Consider the following 16,713-nt stretch of genomic DNA (forward strand, 5'->3'; position numbering starts at 1 on the left):
TGTACCTTAATTAAGGCCACGGCCGATTCCTTCCAATTCCTAGGCCTTTCCTATTCCATCGTCGCCGTAAGACATATCTGTGTCGATGCGACGTAAAGCAAATAGCAAAAAAAATTATATATATAAAATCTCACCAAAAACTTTAAAATGGCCCGAGTGGACAGATATAACTGTGAATGAACCCAAAATTATTAAATTACGATACCCTGCAACAACTCCATGTCTCTGCCAAAACCTTCCGGCCACAGGGGCCAGTTACACACGTCAGATGGGCTGGACAGCAATATGTTGATATAGGAGAGACAATTACTTAATGTTTATCACTACACACTAGACATCAGAGTTTTATGTTACATTTATTTGCTCTATGCCACACCTTTGAAAACATGCAATACTACACTTATCAGCCAACTTCTTGCACTTGTCCTCTAAGTACAGTTATTGGGCAAGATGACACTCTTTACTAAAAATAACAACCCTATCCTCTTTCCTTTGCACTTACTTGAGTACAGAACACTAGCAGTGGCTAATTGATCTTGTTTTGGATTCCCTAACCTTAATCTTTTCACTTTTCCTTATCGCTGATAATCCAAAACAAACTTGAGAAGTTATTCTCTTCTTACTTTCCACTTCTTCCTTCAGAAAAACAAACCATGTTTCCAATTTATCAGCGTTCTTACTTACTTGGTCATTTGCTCATTTGATGAGTTCCTGATCCATCCTCATAGAACTTCCTTTGGCAGGCATGATTCAATGAGTGGAAATAGTATGCATCCATACCTGTCCCTTGTAACCCCAATAGACTCCAGTGCTGTCAGCTATGCTTCTTATCTATCTTATAAAACAGCAAAATCGGCCTTGCCTTCTCTCTGTGGTTTGCAACATTTTGGACAGCAAGAGTTGTAAGCTCTCTAAAATAGTATTCTATGAGTAAATTAACTCTGTTAAACCCACCCTTACGTTCGAGAGATTCAACTCCCTTTTGATTTTTTCTGCAGTTTGTGAGAAACTGTTCTATTCTCTGGCACGGCTGCTGTCCTTTGTGGAATGAAACCTGTCCTCTACTTCAGTCTCATGAATACGTCTGAACTAACCCCAGAACCCTAACCATTCTCCGATTTTGCCTCCAAACTTCATAAGTTCTACTTTGGGCTGCTTTAGCTTCCTTTCTGTCACTGGCGAACAAAGAAGACTTTACTGAGCAAGTTCTCTGTGTGGTTAGGGTCGTGTAGCTGTGAGCTTGCATACGGGCGATGGTAGGTTCAAATCCCACAATTGGCAGACCTGAAGATGGTTTTCCATTTCAGAAAGCCCACATACAACCATAATGTGATCCTCATAAAAAGTATGACCAACATTACAACAAATAATTAGGCCTAACATTTAAGTTCAGTCTAAAATTTTGAAACAGAACAGTGCTCATATCACAGTTATGCTGCTGTCGAGTAGTATCTGATAGATGTCTGTTCTGATTTTTGCTGTTTGTGGATGCACATAGATATTGTGTGTTAAGGAGGAGCCATGCTGGGCTGTACCTTAATGAAGGCCGTGGCCGCCACCTTCCCAATCCTAGCCCTTTTCCATCCTTCCATTGCCGAAAGCCTTTAATGGGTTAGTGTGACATTAAAACATTAGCAAAAAAAGAAAAAAACTAACTGATCCCACTTCCTGATCACTGACAATGAACTGTTGTTTCTTAGTAACTTCAATTCTTGCATTGTCCAACTTACCTCTATAATTATCGATAATTTCATGTATGAATAATAATTTTTTTCCAGTAACCTTTCATCCTGCGTCACTATCTCAACTCCTAACCTCTTCATAAGGAACTGTAGCAAGTTTCCGTTTGTGTTCTATGTCTCTTCCTGTTTGATATGTTCTTCTATCTGATCGTACACTTTTGTAAATTCCATCCTCAGAGGTGTGCGTGCATTGATGCACTTTTCAATTTCCACTTTACTGCGAGTGATATTTGGTTTACCGGGCGAGTTGGCCGTGCGATTAGGTTCGCGCAGCTGTGAGCTTGCATCCGGGAGATAGTGGGTTCGAACCCCACTCCTCACTGTCTGCAGCCCTAAATATGGTTTTCCGTGGTTTCCCATTTTCACACCAGGCAAATGCTGGGGCTGTACCTTAAGGTCACGGCCGCTTCCTTCTCACTCCTAGGCCTTTCCTATCCCATTGTCGCCATAAGACCTATCTGTGTCGGTGCGACGAAAAGCAAATAGTAAAAGAAATATATATATTCGGTTTGCCAACTTTCCTGCTGTACTTGAATATCAATTTCTAATCTTACGCAGTGCTATAGTGACTAACTTCACAGTACTTGTCTTATATATATGTACTTTGTTTATTCTTTGTCTGTGACAATTAGCTGCAACAAATAAATTATTATTAATCACGTCAATGTCAATATAAGATGTTAGAGACCAAAATCTGCCTGAATTGGGTATAACCTATCTATCTACCATAACTAAGTTTGGCAGGGAAGAAAGTTTCACAGACTTTACTATCTTTTCATTTCAAAAAGCTCGCATACAACCATAATGCGATCCTCATAAAAAGTATGACCAACATTACAACAAATAGTTAACCTTTAAGTTCACTTTAAAAGCTTGAAAGAGATCACTGCTCATATTACAATTTTGCTGTTCAGTAATATTTGATAAATGCCTGTGTTGACTTTTGCTATTTGTGGATGCACAAAGGTATTGTATGCCAAGAAAGAAGCCATACTTTCCAGTATCGACTTAGTTAAATAAAAAGCTTTTCAGTCTGTCAAATACACAAGTTCAAAATAAACCGTATTTACGCGCTGAGGCACGAAATTGGGGTGCGATTTTTATTTGCTTCATGGTTGGCAACACGCTCCTGGTTCTCATTGTTTTCGATGTTGGGTGTACAGTTATGCTTTGTATGACCGCAGATGGAAGAAAGCTGCCCCCATATGTCATATTTAACTGGAAAACAATTCACACTTTTAATTCAAAACTGCCTTTAAATTTTTAAAAAGTAATAATTTACAGAGAAATTTAAATTAAAATTTTCTGAGAATCACGATAGAATGCGTGTTCCGGAACATGCTGGGGTAGGATTCCACACTTTTACTTACTTCGGTGTGTCTACAGTGTGTTTCATAGTTCCTAAGTTTGAGTGGAATCATAATTCGTTTGTATACAGCGTTTTAGGGAATGCCACAACATAACGTAGCGGGCAGTATGTGGAGAAGCAGAATCCGTGAATACCGGCGATGCCGACAGTTGGCAAAAAAGCGTGGCTCATTATAATCAATTCATATGCACTGAACAGTATTGTCAGTGCCGATGAAACTGCATTGTTTTAAATGCCGAAATCAACGGACTTACGGTTTTAAAGGAGATGGGGTCACTATACTGTGTTGCAATGCAGACAGAAGCGAAAGACTACCTCCCCTTGTCATAGGAAAGTTCAATAAGCCACGATGTTTCCGTGCAAGGCATCTAAAGAAATGCAAACATTACAGTAATCCAAATAATATGGCACTTGCACAGGGGAACCAGCTTAGATTTCTCCTCATCTTTGAATCATTTTTTTCTTTTGTTGTGTGAGGTTATGTTTGCTAGCGAAATTATCCAATTGGATTATTTGAATACTGTAAACGCGTCTTATTGGGTACATTTTGGAAATTGCTTTTTCCATGACGTTTGAAAGGTTTAAATTGTGAATCAGTGTTAATTGCTTGCAGTAACTGGTCTTAGAATATTTCGTGACGTGCCATTGTTGGCATTTCTGAATTACAAGTTGGCAGTTAATTCGCAACCATGTAATTCAAAGTCATACTTTTGCGTCCGTACGACTTCGAATTAACTAGATTTTACTGTATCTCAAAACTAATAAATGAGTTCGCAGGTGTCTCTGTTTCAAATGTTTGCATTGCCCGAAAGGAATTAACCACCACTGGTCGTGTTACTATCCGAGTAAAAAGAGACGGCGTGTAAGAAGTGTTTTAGACGTGGAGTGTGATGAATTTGTAAGTAATTTAGGAGAGAATTCTAGTGATACATGAGACAAAGAATCTTCTGATATACAGCGAATGAAGCATATTGCAAGTTCAGATTAATGAAATATCTGTCACATAAGAAAGCCTACTTGCTAATTTTCATGGCAAATATCTTTTATAGCAGTAAAAATGCTTTTTTATCATCTCAAATATGTTCAATTAACAGAGAAATTCATGTTGATTGGTCCGTATTGAACTGTGATTACATAGAAAATTAAAAGTTTTAGTTTTACAATTCCACCTTTTCAATACAAAATTTCTGTACTGGAAAATTTCCATAATTTACTAACGTGACAGTTGAGGACTAATACGTTCACTATTTGTACAAAATTTCTTCATAACATCACCAATTCATAATCATTGACTGGTTTATGCAACGTAAACAATATTGTACATATATGCACATGGTTTAAAGTGATTTGATAGAATCTGACAATATTTTTATACAACGAAACATGTCTTTCTTTCTTTAATGTGTGTATTTTTTTTTTATAGGTGTGTTATAGTGTTACATACAGTATTATATTTTGATTGTGTTTTTGACAGACTGAAAAGCGTATAAATTACGTACATATTGTGTTAATTATGAAGCTGACTTTACTTAATGCAGTGTGATCATTTGTAATTGAGCTCTAAGGAGTATTAATGAAATAATACACTATAGATTCTAATATTAACTTTTGACTAATTACTGTGAGGTTTTTTACACCCAGTACTTTAAAACTGTGAACTAATTTGTTAATAAGACTACTTCATTTTTAAGGGAGCTATTCATTTTTGTACTTGTTTTATTTTAAGGTTTGCAAGTTACTCATCATCTTTGAGCATATATCAGGTGAAGTGCCAGCTTCAGATATTCTGAATCTTGTTAATGTAACCTTTTCAACACTTGGAGAAGCATTCCGATCAAATGATGTGTTCCTCCTTCGACACATAGTGGACTTCTTTAACGATGCTCGTTGCAACCCTGTCTCGTGTGAGGTGCTTCTTACATATACTAGGTAATTATGATACTTCAATGTTAAGGCTTGGTAACAAATTGAAGTTTTACTTCTAAATTCAAGATATAAAAAAAATAAAAAAAATAATAAACTTGAGTCATGTATAGGTCATAAGTCAATGGTGCAAGAAGACTTAGAAACTGTGTTATTTGGTAATTTGATGCTGTGCTATGCTGATAGTTCCTGGCAAGACTGAGGTTTTTATCCAGCTTATTTTCAGTTTTCTTTCCAAGGAAGAATGGTGTAAAATTTAAGTATACAAGAACCTTGTTTATCCGGCCCTCATTAACCGGATCTCCGGTTTATCCTGATCTAAAATAACAACTTATTTTTACTTGTACAGTATTTCTTTTATGGGGTCGTTTCTTCTTGAATGTCTCTTCCGCCAAGGAGAGTTAAGGATAGGAATTGGAAGTAAGTCGGCCCCGGTCTATCAAAGGTACCGTCGCGGCATTCGCCTAGAATTGAGAATGGGAAACCCTGGACTCTTCTGAGTTCCTTGACACATTTGCATGCATTCCCGGATGCTCGGACTTAGATGTGAACGATGTAAATGACTGGTTGAAAAATGACTGTAATTCGGGCTACAGCATAATGACAGATGAATTTGAAAATGAAACCGGCCCTCCATCAGAAGAAACAAAGACTCGTGGAGATGCAACAATGCAGCTGGACAAACTGATGGACTATTTAGAATCCCAGACTAAAACCACACCTGCAGGTGGCTTGCCAGTAGACTTGAGGGAAATAAAATACCTCTCGGGGACCAAACACACAACCCCTCTGTGGGTGGGGGATGCAGATGAAGAATACACCCACGGTATCCCCTGCCTGACGTAAGAGACGACTAAAAGGGGCGATCAAGGGATAATTATATTAGAACCATGAAACTCCTTGTGATTAGTACCACCACGCGGGGAACTCCATGGGTCGCGTTTCCTTGCGCGAAGTACCACTATGTTGGGTACCAAATAGGTTTGTGATTAGCAGCAAACGAGAGCGCGACGGTTTTTACAGTACCTGTGATTAGTAGCACTATATGAGCGACACCATGGTTCTGGCTTGCTGATGATTAGTACCCACTATATGAGGAACACCACGGGATAGTAAGAGTCCCTGTGGTTTGTACACTTAGGTGATGAACGCCATAGGTTTGCGTTGCCTGTCAATGGCGCTGCAATGTGCGAAACACAGTAGGTCTGTAATAAATGTGCGAATTTCATTACCTGTGAGTAGTACCATAATGTGTGGAATACCGTGAGTCTACGCTACTCTTAATTAGTACCGCAACATTACAAATACTATGGTTCTACTTTTCTAGCGATAAGTACCATTATGAGGGGCCGATGACTTGATTTTGGACTCCTTTCAACTACAAGCATTATCAATTCAGTATCGTGCCATAGACGCAGTCCCTTGGTTAGAAATACTGTTGTTTTACGCCAGCTTTTGTGCATGTGAGGCACTGTGGGGAGGTTCCACTGATCGTTTTAAATTCATATCTATCCATTCATTCTTCGTCCTCATGTTTTGAATTGTGGTCAGTGGAGGATTTTAGGTTTTTTTAATTTGTCATTTCATTTGTCTCTTTTTGTACCGTTAGGGTCCATTGACCTAGATGTTAGGGCCCTTTAAACAACAAGCATCAATCAGTCATTACACTTTTGCTAAAGAAGATAATTAAACTTCTTGTCTACCAGTGTTGCAAGATATTGCAGAGTTTCCCCTTAAAGGACTTTCCATGCTGATAAAGATATTGTGAGGATCAGTTTACTTTATTTTGAAATGCATTCAGAACTCAGAGTGAAACATCGAGGAAGTGGTTGTGTCAAATATGCGAATATTTCTTTTTCTCCACTTTGAACACACAAAAACATTTGGGGTGCGCAAATTATGTGATAAAATATGGTATTCCGCGAACCTACTACGCTGGAGTAGCAAGGGAAGAGATGATATTCCCACTTGGCGCGTCCCAGGTGGCGGATAGGGGGGTCCTAAGCAGCGTGCCGTCAGACTTGAGTGAAATAAAATAGCTCTCGCGGACCACCAAGGGATGATCGAATTAGAACCATGAGACTACTTGTAATTCGTACCATCACGCAGGGAACACTATGGGTCGCCTTTACTTGCAATTAGTACCACTATGTTAGGTACACAATAGGTTTGTGATTAGTAGCCGCAGGGCGGGAAGGAAGATGATGCAGTCAGTGGAGCAGAATGTTTGTTCACAGCGTTCATTGTCAAACATAACCTTGCATTGTCTTCTTCTGAACACGCAGGACAGTTCTTCAGAAAGATATTCCCAGATACAGACATTGCCAGGTAAAGAAGACGAGGACACAATTCCGATCATCTCTGAATGACGAAAATCTCAGTCAACTTCTTTTTCTACCGTTTTTCCCACAACTGTGAAGTCGCGGGCGCGAACTGTCTCTCACATGTGGATTTGGTCCTGTTTTACGGCCGGATGCCCTTCCTTACACCAACCCTATATGGAGGGATGTAATCACTATTGCATATTTATGTGGTGGTTGGTAGTGTAGTGTGTTGTCTGAATATTAAGAGAAAAGTGTTGGGACAAACACAAATACCAGTCCCTGGGCCAGAAGAATTAATCAAAGGCGATTAAATTCCCTGACCCGACAAGGAATTGAACCCGGGACCCTTTGAACCGAAGGCCTCAACTCTGACCATTCAGCCAATGAGTCGGACCCCAGTAAACTATTGGTGGTCAAATCAAGTCTGAGTGGAAAGTGTTATGAGCAGCATTTCCTTATGATTAGTACATCTGTGTGAGAACACCATAGGTCTACGTTACCTGCGTGTATTACATTACCTATGAGTAGTACCATAATATCTGGAATACCGCGAGTGTACGCTACTTTTGATTTGTATTGTAGCATGACAGATACTATGGTTCTACTTTACTAGCGATAAGTACCATTCATGGGCGCCCATATGTCAGTTTGTGGGGAGGGGCCCAGACTTGGGGTTACGTAGTATTTTTAATATTTTGGAAGATAAATGATGACTTGTATTCTGCGGTAGAATAACCCACGGTATCCCCTGCCTGTTAGTGGGGGACGGTACTACCACTTCTACGTAATAATGACTTTCAAATCTTCTTGAAAGGAAAACACCTGACTACATTAGATTTTTGCCTTTCCCTGAGAGCTGGGGGGGGGAGAGGGCACCCTGCGCCTGGGTATGGGCGCCCTTGGTACCATTATGAGGGGCCATTGATCTGGATTTTGGGCCCGTTTAGACAACAAGCATCATCGATTCAGGATTGTGCTTTAGAAGCAGTCCCTTGGTCAGTAATACTATCACTATACGATAGTTTCTGGGAATCGTTGTTTGAGTTTCATGTCCGTATTGACTGATTTGATAAGCTGGAATTTCTTTCTTATCCATATACAAGTTTCTGGGAATGTGGGGCATTGCAGGTCGAATCCAATGATTGTTTTAAATTCATATTCACCCATTCATTCTTCGTCATATTGTTTTGAATTCTGGTCAGTGGATGAGTTTGGACTTTTTAATTGTGATTACATTTTATCTTATTTCATACCATTAGGGGCTGATGACGTAGATGTTAGGCCCCTTTAAACAACAATCATCATCAAAATATGGTATTACCGGGCGAGGTGGCCACGTGGTTAGGGACGCACGGCTATGAGTTTGCATCCGGGATATATTGGGTTCGTTTCCCACTGTCAGCAGCCCTGAAGATGGTTTTCCGTGGTTTCCCATTTTCACACCAGGCAAATGGTGGGGCTGTTCCTTAATTAAGGCCACGGCCGCTTCCTTCCGACTCCTAGGCCTATCCCATCGTTGCCATAAGACCTACCTGTGTCGGTGCGCTGTAATGCCATTATAAAAAAAATGGTAATACCAGAAGAAATCTTCCTGCTCTCCTTTCGATCTTTTCCATTTAAGTAAATCTTGTGGTCTTACTACCATGGCATCATTCCATCAATGAAGGGATATGTTCAGTCAGTCCATCAGTCAATGACCATGATCTGCACTTAGTGCTGTCACCTATGTGACAGATTCCATATCAGTTGTTTACCTAGTTTTTCTTAACTGATTGTAAAGAATTTGGAAATATATCGAACATTAAATTATTCTTATCCCCAATTCATTTTCCTATAAACAAATATTTGCTCCAATTTTTCTTCTTAAACCCCAATATCTTCATATTATGATCTTTTCTACTTTTCAAAATTCCAATCAATGTCATTCCACACTACCTCCACTGACATCTTGCAGCTTACTGCTTCATTGAGCAGATTGTCTCCTTACTCTCATGTCTGCCAATCCAAAGTTTGCAACATTTTCATCACACTACTTTTTTGTCGGAAATAGACCAGAACAAATTGTGCTACTCTACTTTTCATCCTTTAAAGTTTTTAAATCAAGTTATTGTGACAGTCCCATTCACTGGAACCATGCTCTAATTGCGGTCTTACTAGTGACTTGTATGCCCTCTCCTTTACATCCTTACTACAATACCCGAACACCCTCATTACCATATGAAGAAATCTGTAACCTTTACCTACAACCTCGTAAATGTGATTACCCCAATAAAGACCTTCCCTTGTATTAAGATCTGGGTACTTTTAAAGTGAAACCCATTAGGTACTTTCACTCTCATCAACCCAGTAATTAAAATTGAGGGGACTTTTCCTCTTGGTAAAACTTAACAACCTGACTTTTCGCTGCGTATTCCATCATACCATTTTCTGCTATCCATCTCATAACTTTGACGAGGTCTTTTTGCAGTTGCTTGTAATCCTGTAACTTCATTTATTACTCACAGTATAACATCATCTGCAAACAACCTTATCTGCTATTCCATTTCTTTACTCATATAATATTTATACGAAAATATAAAAGGCCCCCTTAATAAATTCACGATCAGATAATGCTTCACCTGTGTGTTCTGTTTTTTTAGAAATTCAGCCACCCTTCAAGCACCCTTTTGTCCGGTCCAGTAGCCATTATTTTCATCGGTAGTCTCCGATGATCTACTCTTTCAAAAACCTTGGATAGGTCAGTAGTGACAGTCAATTTGACGCCCTGAATCTAAAATACCATATCTGCTGTATAATCCTGGAATGTACATATTGAACCTTACTGGAATGACCTTTCCTACACCCGAACTGCCTTCTTTGACAGTTGGCAATTTCAAGCTGACTGGCCTGTAATTATCCACCTTATGTTTATCACCCTTTCCTTTGTACGCTGGAGCTACTTAAGCAACTCTCCATTCATTTGGTATACAGTAAAACCTCGTTAAGACGTTTCTGCAGGGGACAACAAAAATGAATGTGTTAAGCGAGAAAACATACTACTGAATATACGAATAAAAACTATCCAACAGGGATATGGAAACACTAGATACGTATTTTTCTGACATCAAGGCATTTTACGTTGTGTATCCGTGGGTACAGTGAAAACTATATATACCATTTCTCAAGATGAGAGGAAAGTATTAAAAGGTGTGAAAAACACGAGAGAACAAATATGAAAACCTTTTCTGCTGGGGCTTATAAACAAGTGCACTGAGCGGTGTGATAAACACCAGACAACAAATTTGAAAACAAAAGCACGGGGGCGAATAAAAATATCCAAGCCTTATTGCAGTTCACACTCTTTCTAAAACAAATGTTAGTAGAAACCTTTTATTTCGGAGCAGTGGGTTATAAAATATTTTCTGGTCACACTCTTAGACAATGAATTGGAGGTTATATTCGGCCATATGCGACTGTGACAGAACAGAATGACCTTGGTCACCATTTTGAAAACTTCGACCAAGTTGAATCGATTGAGTCGAAACTCGAACGTGTGAGTTCAACATTCACAATCTCAGCGCGCTTAAAGATGCGGATGCCAGTCATCTTTCTGAAAGATTTTAATGTTGTCTTCATTAGAAAGGAATTTCTCTTCTTCCGTGTGATAGTACATATATCACACCCCCGAATTATATGTAGAAGTCATAGATATTATTGTCAGTATTCGATTTATTATTATTATTATTATTATTATTATTATTATTATTATTATTAGTATTTCATTTGTATATTTTGCCATGTATATTGGTAAGCTGGAAGATATCCACATATGTAGGTATGAGTAATTTGTTTTGCACGAGTGGGAAAACATTGCTTTAATAACTGGTAATTTGAATGAGTCATATGGCTACCCCAGTGTTTGTTGTGATGTACTTGTGTCGGGAAATTCATGAGTCATGTATATATCCCAGCCTGATGAGATGAGCTTGTTGTTGTATTAGGAAAATTTGGTGACTCATGGAATATACCCCAGAGTTTGTTATTGTCTTGGGAGGAAGTAGTAGTTCAGGGCTTGGGCTTGAGAAGAGGACCACCCATGATTGGCTGGCAAGCACCAATCCAGACGTATCATCTGAGAGGAGGGGGATGTTGATATCTATAAAGGTTGATCATATGGCGGCAACCAGGAACATTGTAAGGGTGATGGAAAAGAGATTGTAAAGGAACGAGAAGGAAGATAACTACAACTACAACTGACGCACTGTACGGGAAGGAAGTGGTGCTGATACACGGTACTGGAGTGACACGGCTGCAATGGACTTGAGCGTAGTCTTATGTTCGTGGAAAGTGGCTGATTGTGGAGAGTGCTTGCGCATTAAGTATTGTAGCACTTGTGGCGGCCTAGCATTATATGTTGGTGAAAGCTATCTCAGACTTTCCATAAATTTATATGTTGAGGATTGACAGACGTGTGTATATATCTTTACAACAAGTGTTAAAATATGTGAACACAGTAGTACAAGGTACAGTATCTGTGTGATGTGATAACTGCCGATTATGAGAATCGGTAAGTCGAATTGATATAGAGACAGTGAAGGGTATTTATCTTCATACATGTACGTTGTTCATCGGACTATCTACAAATGGTAGCTTAGTTCTCGCTTTCGTTTTCCCACGATATTCATTATTGTTGTTGTTGTTGTTGTTGATGTAAATATGGAGTCTTCCAGCAATATTTTATGTGTGTATTATATGTATAATGTTGTATGTTGATGAGGTGCTCATGCACGGAATTTGTTAAGAATATAGTTAGCTATTTTAGAATCAGTGTTATTGATGAACCTAGGTGCAGTTCCTACCTAATTAGTCGTTTTCAGGAGGTTAGGTAAGGCCTGCAGCAGATGTACCAGTACGCAGCATTATGTACACGCCCTGGGATATACAGTTTATCATGTTCTTATCTAAATTCGAGGGATCCATTCTGGTGAACTCTGGCGCCCATACTACGGACATTTCGGTTAATTATGCTTATTAATTTTATTAACTTTTTGAGTAATTTTATTTATATATTTTTATTCATGATTTTATTAATTAGTAGGCATCAAAAAAGTTACATCCGTATCCATACCTAGGCTATCACAAGACAAATATGCACCACGCTAGTCGATTTTACACAATTATGTTCCTAAGCCAGATATAGACTACAGTATCCCACGAGAAGTCTTCACTGTAGCACTCAACACAAAATAGATTTCCAACTTCTGAATGGAATACAAGCACAAAGACGCTCACTTATTCTGTAATCACGCAACTGTGGAGGCTGCTCTTGCCAGAGTTGTAAATCGGGTTTCTTTCACAAGGGATGACAAATAACATTTTCAGGGCTAGGAAAAATGTGATCATACTCGTGGTAAGCAGTAATAGTGAAAATTCGTGATACCATATGTATGTTAGTGTTCTTAATATTGATATAGGCTACTGTATCATGTGACAAATATTCGCTACACTTCACTGTACCACTGAACAAAAAGTACACTTCTAACTTCTGAATGAATGTGAAATACAAGCACAAATAGACTCATTGTGTTATTCAGCAATCTTGCTGCTAATCGGCATACAAAATTGAACATTTCTGAGGCTAACAACTTGCTCCCCGAACGTGCAACTTATCCTGTGAAGTTCAGGAATCTAAGGGCTTTTTCCGTAGTCACGCAACTGTGGCAGCGGATCTTATCAGAGTTGGAAATCACATTTGTTTCACAAGGGATGACAAAATTTTCAGGGCTGGGAAAAATGTGATCGTTCTAAGCGGTAATAGCGAAAATTCATGACTTGATAAGCAAGGTATTTTTTATGTAGATTTAAGATGACGAGAATCTGGACTTGTAATTTACGACGTGCTAAGTGGGAAAATGTGTTAATGAGGAACCTACTGATGAGGTTTCAGTGTAGTTCCTTTGTGCAAACTGTGATCATATAAGTATTTTGGATATGGCACCAAATCCCAACAGAGTGCCTTAGTATATCCTCAGTAATCTTATCAATTCCAGCTGCTTTTCTTGGTGACTGTCATACTGTTGCGTGTCTCACGTCAGTTATCCAGTCGCTTTCTACTTTTTTGTTGTTGACATTGTTAAGGGACACTGGGACTGAAATTTTGGCAAAATATACGAAAATATTGATTTTCGGTTGTTTCCATATTAATACACCCGTAACCCCTGCGGATCAGATAGCAGTGTTTTTATCTAAATTCCGCCATTTTTAAAGCTCTAGCATAGCTTTTAAATGCCTGGTGTGCAGTCCTCTAAACGCCCACTTTCATTCGACTCACGATCAGCGCACATTAGTGGTGTATTCAAGCAGATTTCTTTATTTCATTTCATAAGAATAATTCCAAAAGGCCTACGTCTGTCAGTCTGCATTGTGCTGCTTTCTAGTGGAGGAGTGTGTCAACCATGTAGCAAAGAGAATGGGAACAGGCTTGCAACAGGTGGTACAGACTTGGAAGCTGAAAGGTGTACAACTTGATGGTCGTACAGGTGGTCTTACTAATGCCACTATAACAAAACTTACAAATTATTATAGGAATGCAATAGTACAGAACATAACTAATATTTCAGATATGAAGAAAGCAGTGTATGCCACTCTATGCCACCACATGTCAACTGACAGTAAACCCCAGCACAGGAAGTATCCTGAAGGTCCTGAGTCTTGGTGCTTTTACAATCAAGTATCACAGCATGTAAGACCCCACAGAGCCATGACAAAATGGCTGTAAAGCTTTCAGAACCTTTAGTTATAAAGGTTATGCCTGTTTATGAAAGGCTGGCATCAGATGAGCTACTGTCCAGATGCATCCGGGTTGCTACTTAAAATCAGAATGAGTCTCTGCATTCTGTTATCTGGAGGAAATGCCCAAAAGAGATTTTTATTTCATGGAGGAGACTTGAAATTGCTGTTTGTAATGCTGTAGTAGAATTCAACATGGGGTGTAGTGCAACAAGAGAGTTGAAATCAGGAATAACACAAACTTCAGTATCTCATGTCACAGCACAAGCACTGATGTGATAGTCACAGGAAGTACGAAAGTCTGCGGTCAAATGAAGGAGGCTGAAAAACAGAAGGTGGGTGTCACCTATGCTGCAGGACAGTTCTACTGTCTTTGGTAACCTGAAACCTTGTAAATTGTCCATTATTTAAAAAAATGTTTTTTTCTCTGATTCACTTTTTCAGGCATTCAAAATGTTACACGCTTCATAAATCTTATGATACTGCTTTCAAAATGTGCATGTATTATCTTCATTGCAATGACCATAAACTTGCGGATCGATTTTTGGATTGCACTTTTGGTCTGACTGCAAAAAATTTCAAATTTAAAAAATTGAAGATTTTTTGTAGAATAAAACTTGGATATGAAAAAAAAAATTTCTTCATACTCATCAATGCAGTTCAAAAAGGAATCCATAGGTTTTTCCAATTGTGTTATTGCAATAGAATATTACCTAAAAGTTACAATATCTTGATTGGTTTAATGTGGCAGACCTTTATAAATCTTGAGTAATTTGAACATGAAAATGTACAGAATAATCAATATCTCAAGAACTAATAAACTTGTAATGCTCAAATTTCAAAGTTGTACCTCAGTTTATATAGAATTTGGAAATTTCAGTCACAGTGTCCCTTAAAATCGGTAAATGTTACTACTCTTCTATATTTTCATGAATAACGGTCGAATTCATAGACAGCACTTATACATAAGTGCCCTTTATAAGCCAGGTTTCATTTCATATTACCTACTTAAGTGTCCCACTTATTGCTATAAGTGGACCTCCCACACACACTTAAGTGACTCACTTATGTTGCAGCAGGATGGAGGACAATGATTTTGCTGAATATGTTGCATTTCATTCACAGAATACTTTCCGTGCACACAGTGGAGATGGAAAATCCTGCGAAATGTAATGTGACCAACAATTTAAAGGTGGTTTCGTTTTAGTAAAGTTATGAATATTCTTGTTCCTTTGATTGAGAGAGTGAACATAACCTCTAGAGGACTAACCATCTCCCCATTAATGAAGATATTGTTTTTAGATTTTATGCCACCTCTTAATTTCAGGTTATTATTATTGTTATTATTATCACCATCATCATTACCGGTATTTTGCTTAATTAATTGGAAACGTGTTACAAGTTGATGAGTTATCAAGACTGCAGGCCTATGGAATAGTAAAGGACTATACTGAGTTATAAGAAAAATGAGCGTGTTGCACTAGTACCATTTATTAAGAGGTTGATTTGTGCTAATTATATCAGGTTAGTCAACCAGTCATTTGCCGGATTATATCAGAAATTTCTAAAATAATGGCATCACACATCAAAACATCCTGTTTACATTTTATTGGGGAAAGTAATTAGGCCTATTAATATGTAACAGCTACGGATATATTTGTCAAATCATTGAAAGCATTGTAAGGCTAGATATTCTATAGATGAACATTAATTGTATAGGTTCGAGCACCTGGATAACTATAAACATATTGTATTTAGAAAATTAGACTGGGTATTTTCATAGTTTGCATTGTCCACAACAAGTTTTTCCCACGTCATTCATATTCTGATGAGAAACTGTGTCGGTCTATTGTTCTGTATTATGTGCATGTACTTAGACACAAGTTCTTGCAGGTGGCGTCTCAGCTCGCTGTTTTGTTATCCATTCTGATAACCAAATACAATATAGACCGTGCATCACGATATAGATGATCTTTTAACCTCAAAAATTTCGCGCACAGTATGTCCTTCGATAAAGAAAACACACTAGATCATCTCACTATTCGGTAGCCAGAACTACACAATCCAGGAAGCATGGGCATAAAATACAGCATTGCCACATCTTCAGTGATACTTACTGTATCAATGAAATGAAATAGCGTATGGCTTTTAGTGCCGGGAGTGTCCGAGGACATGTTTGACTCGCCAGGTGCAGGTTTTTTGATTTGACTCCCATAGGCGACCTGTGCGTTGTGATGAAAATGAAGTGATGATGAAGGCAGCACATACACCCAGCCCCCGTGTCAGAGAAATTAAGCAATTATGGTAAAAATTTCCGACCCTGCCGGGAATCGAACCCAGGAACCTCTGAACCAAAGGCCATTACGCTGACCATTCAGCCAACGGGTCGGATACTGTATCAGTGAGTGTGCTCTTTAAGTGCTGTCTATGAAGTGTAAACTCATATAAGTGAATACTTATTATAAGTGATCCCTAATTACTTAAGGGTTCCACTTATGGGTAAGTGCTGACTATGAATTCGGCCCTAAATCTGGTTTTGATATATAAGACTGTTGAAAGGTGAAGGGCAGTCTCTATCTTGTAATGA

At 38.6% G+C, this 16,713-nt stretch overlaps 1 protein-coding gene across 3 annotated transcripts in view; it reads left to right on the plus strand.

The window, feature by feature from the left end:
* Positions 1–16,713, plus strand: part of LOC136870828 (protein CIP2A) — a 251,586-nt gene that overhangs the window by 46,169 nt on the left and 188,704 nt on the right. For all 3 annotated transcript variants that reach the window (XM_067144941.2, XM_067144942.2, XM_068227137.1), the window contains one exon: positions 4,838–5,040. In XM_067144941.2, the coding sequence (XP_067001042.2) occupies positions 4,838–5,040 (203 nt within the window). The remainder of the gene's footprint in view (positions 1–4,837; positions 5,041–16,713) is intronic.

The sequence above is a fragment of the Anabrus simplex genome, chromosome 1 (assembly GCF_040414725.1).
Source record: "Anabrus simplex isolate iqAnaSimp1 chromosome 1, ASM4041472v1, whole genome shotgun sequence".
NCBI lineage: Eukaryota > Metazoa > Arthropoda > Insecta > Orthoptera > Tettigoniidae > Anabrus > Anabrus simplex.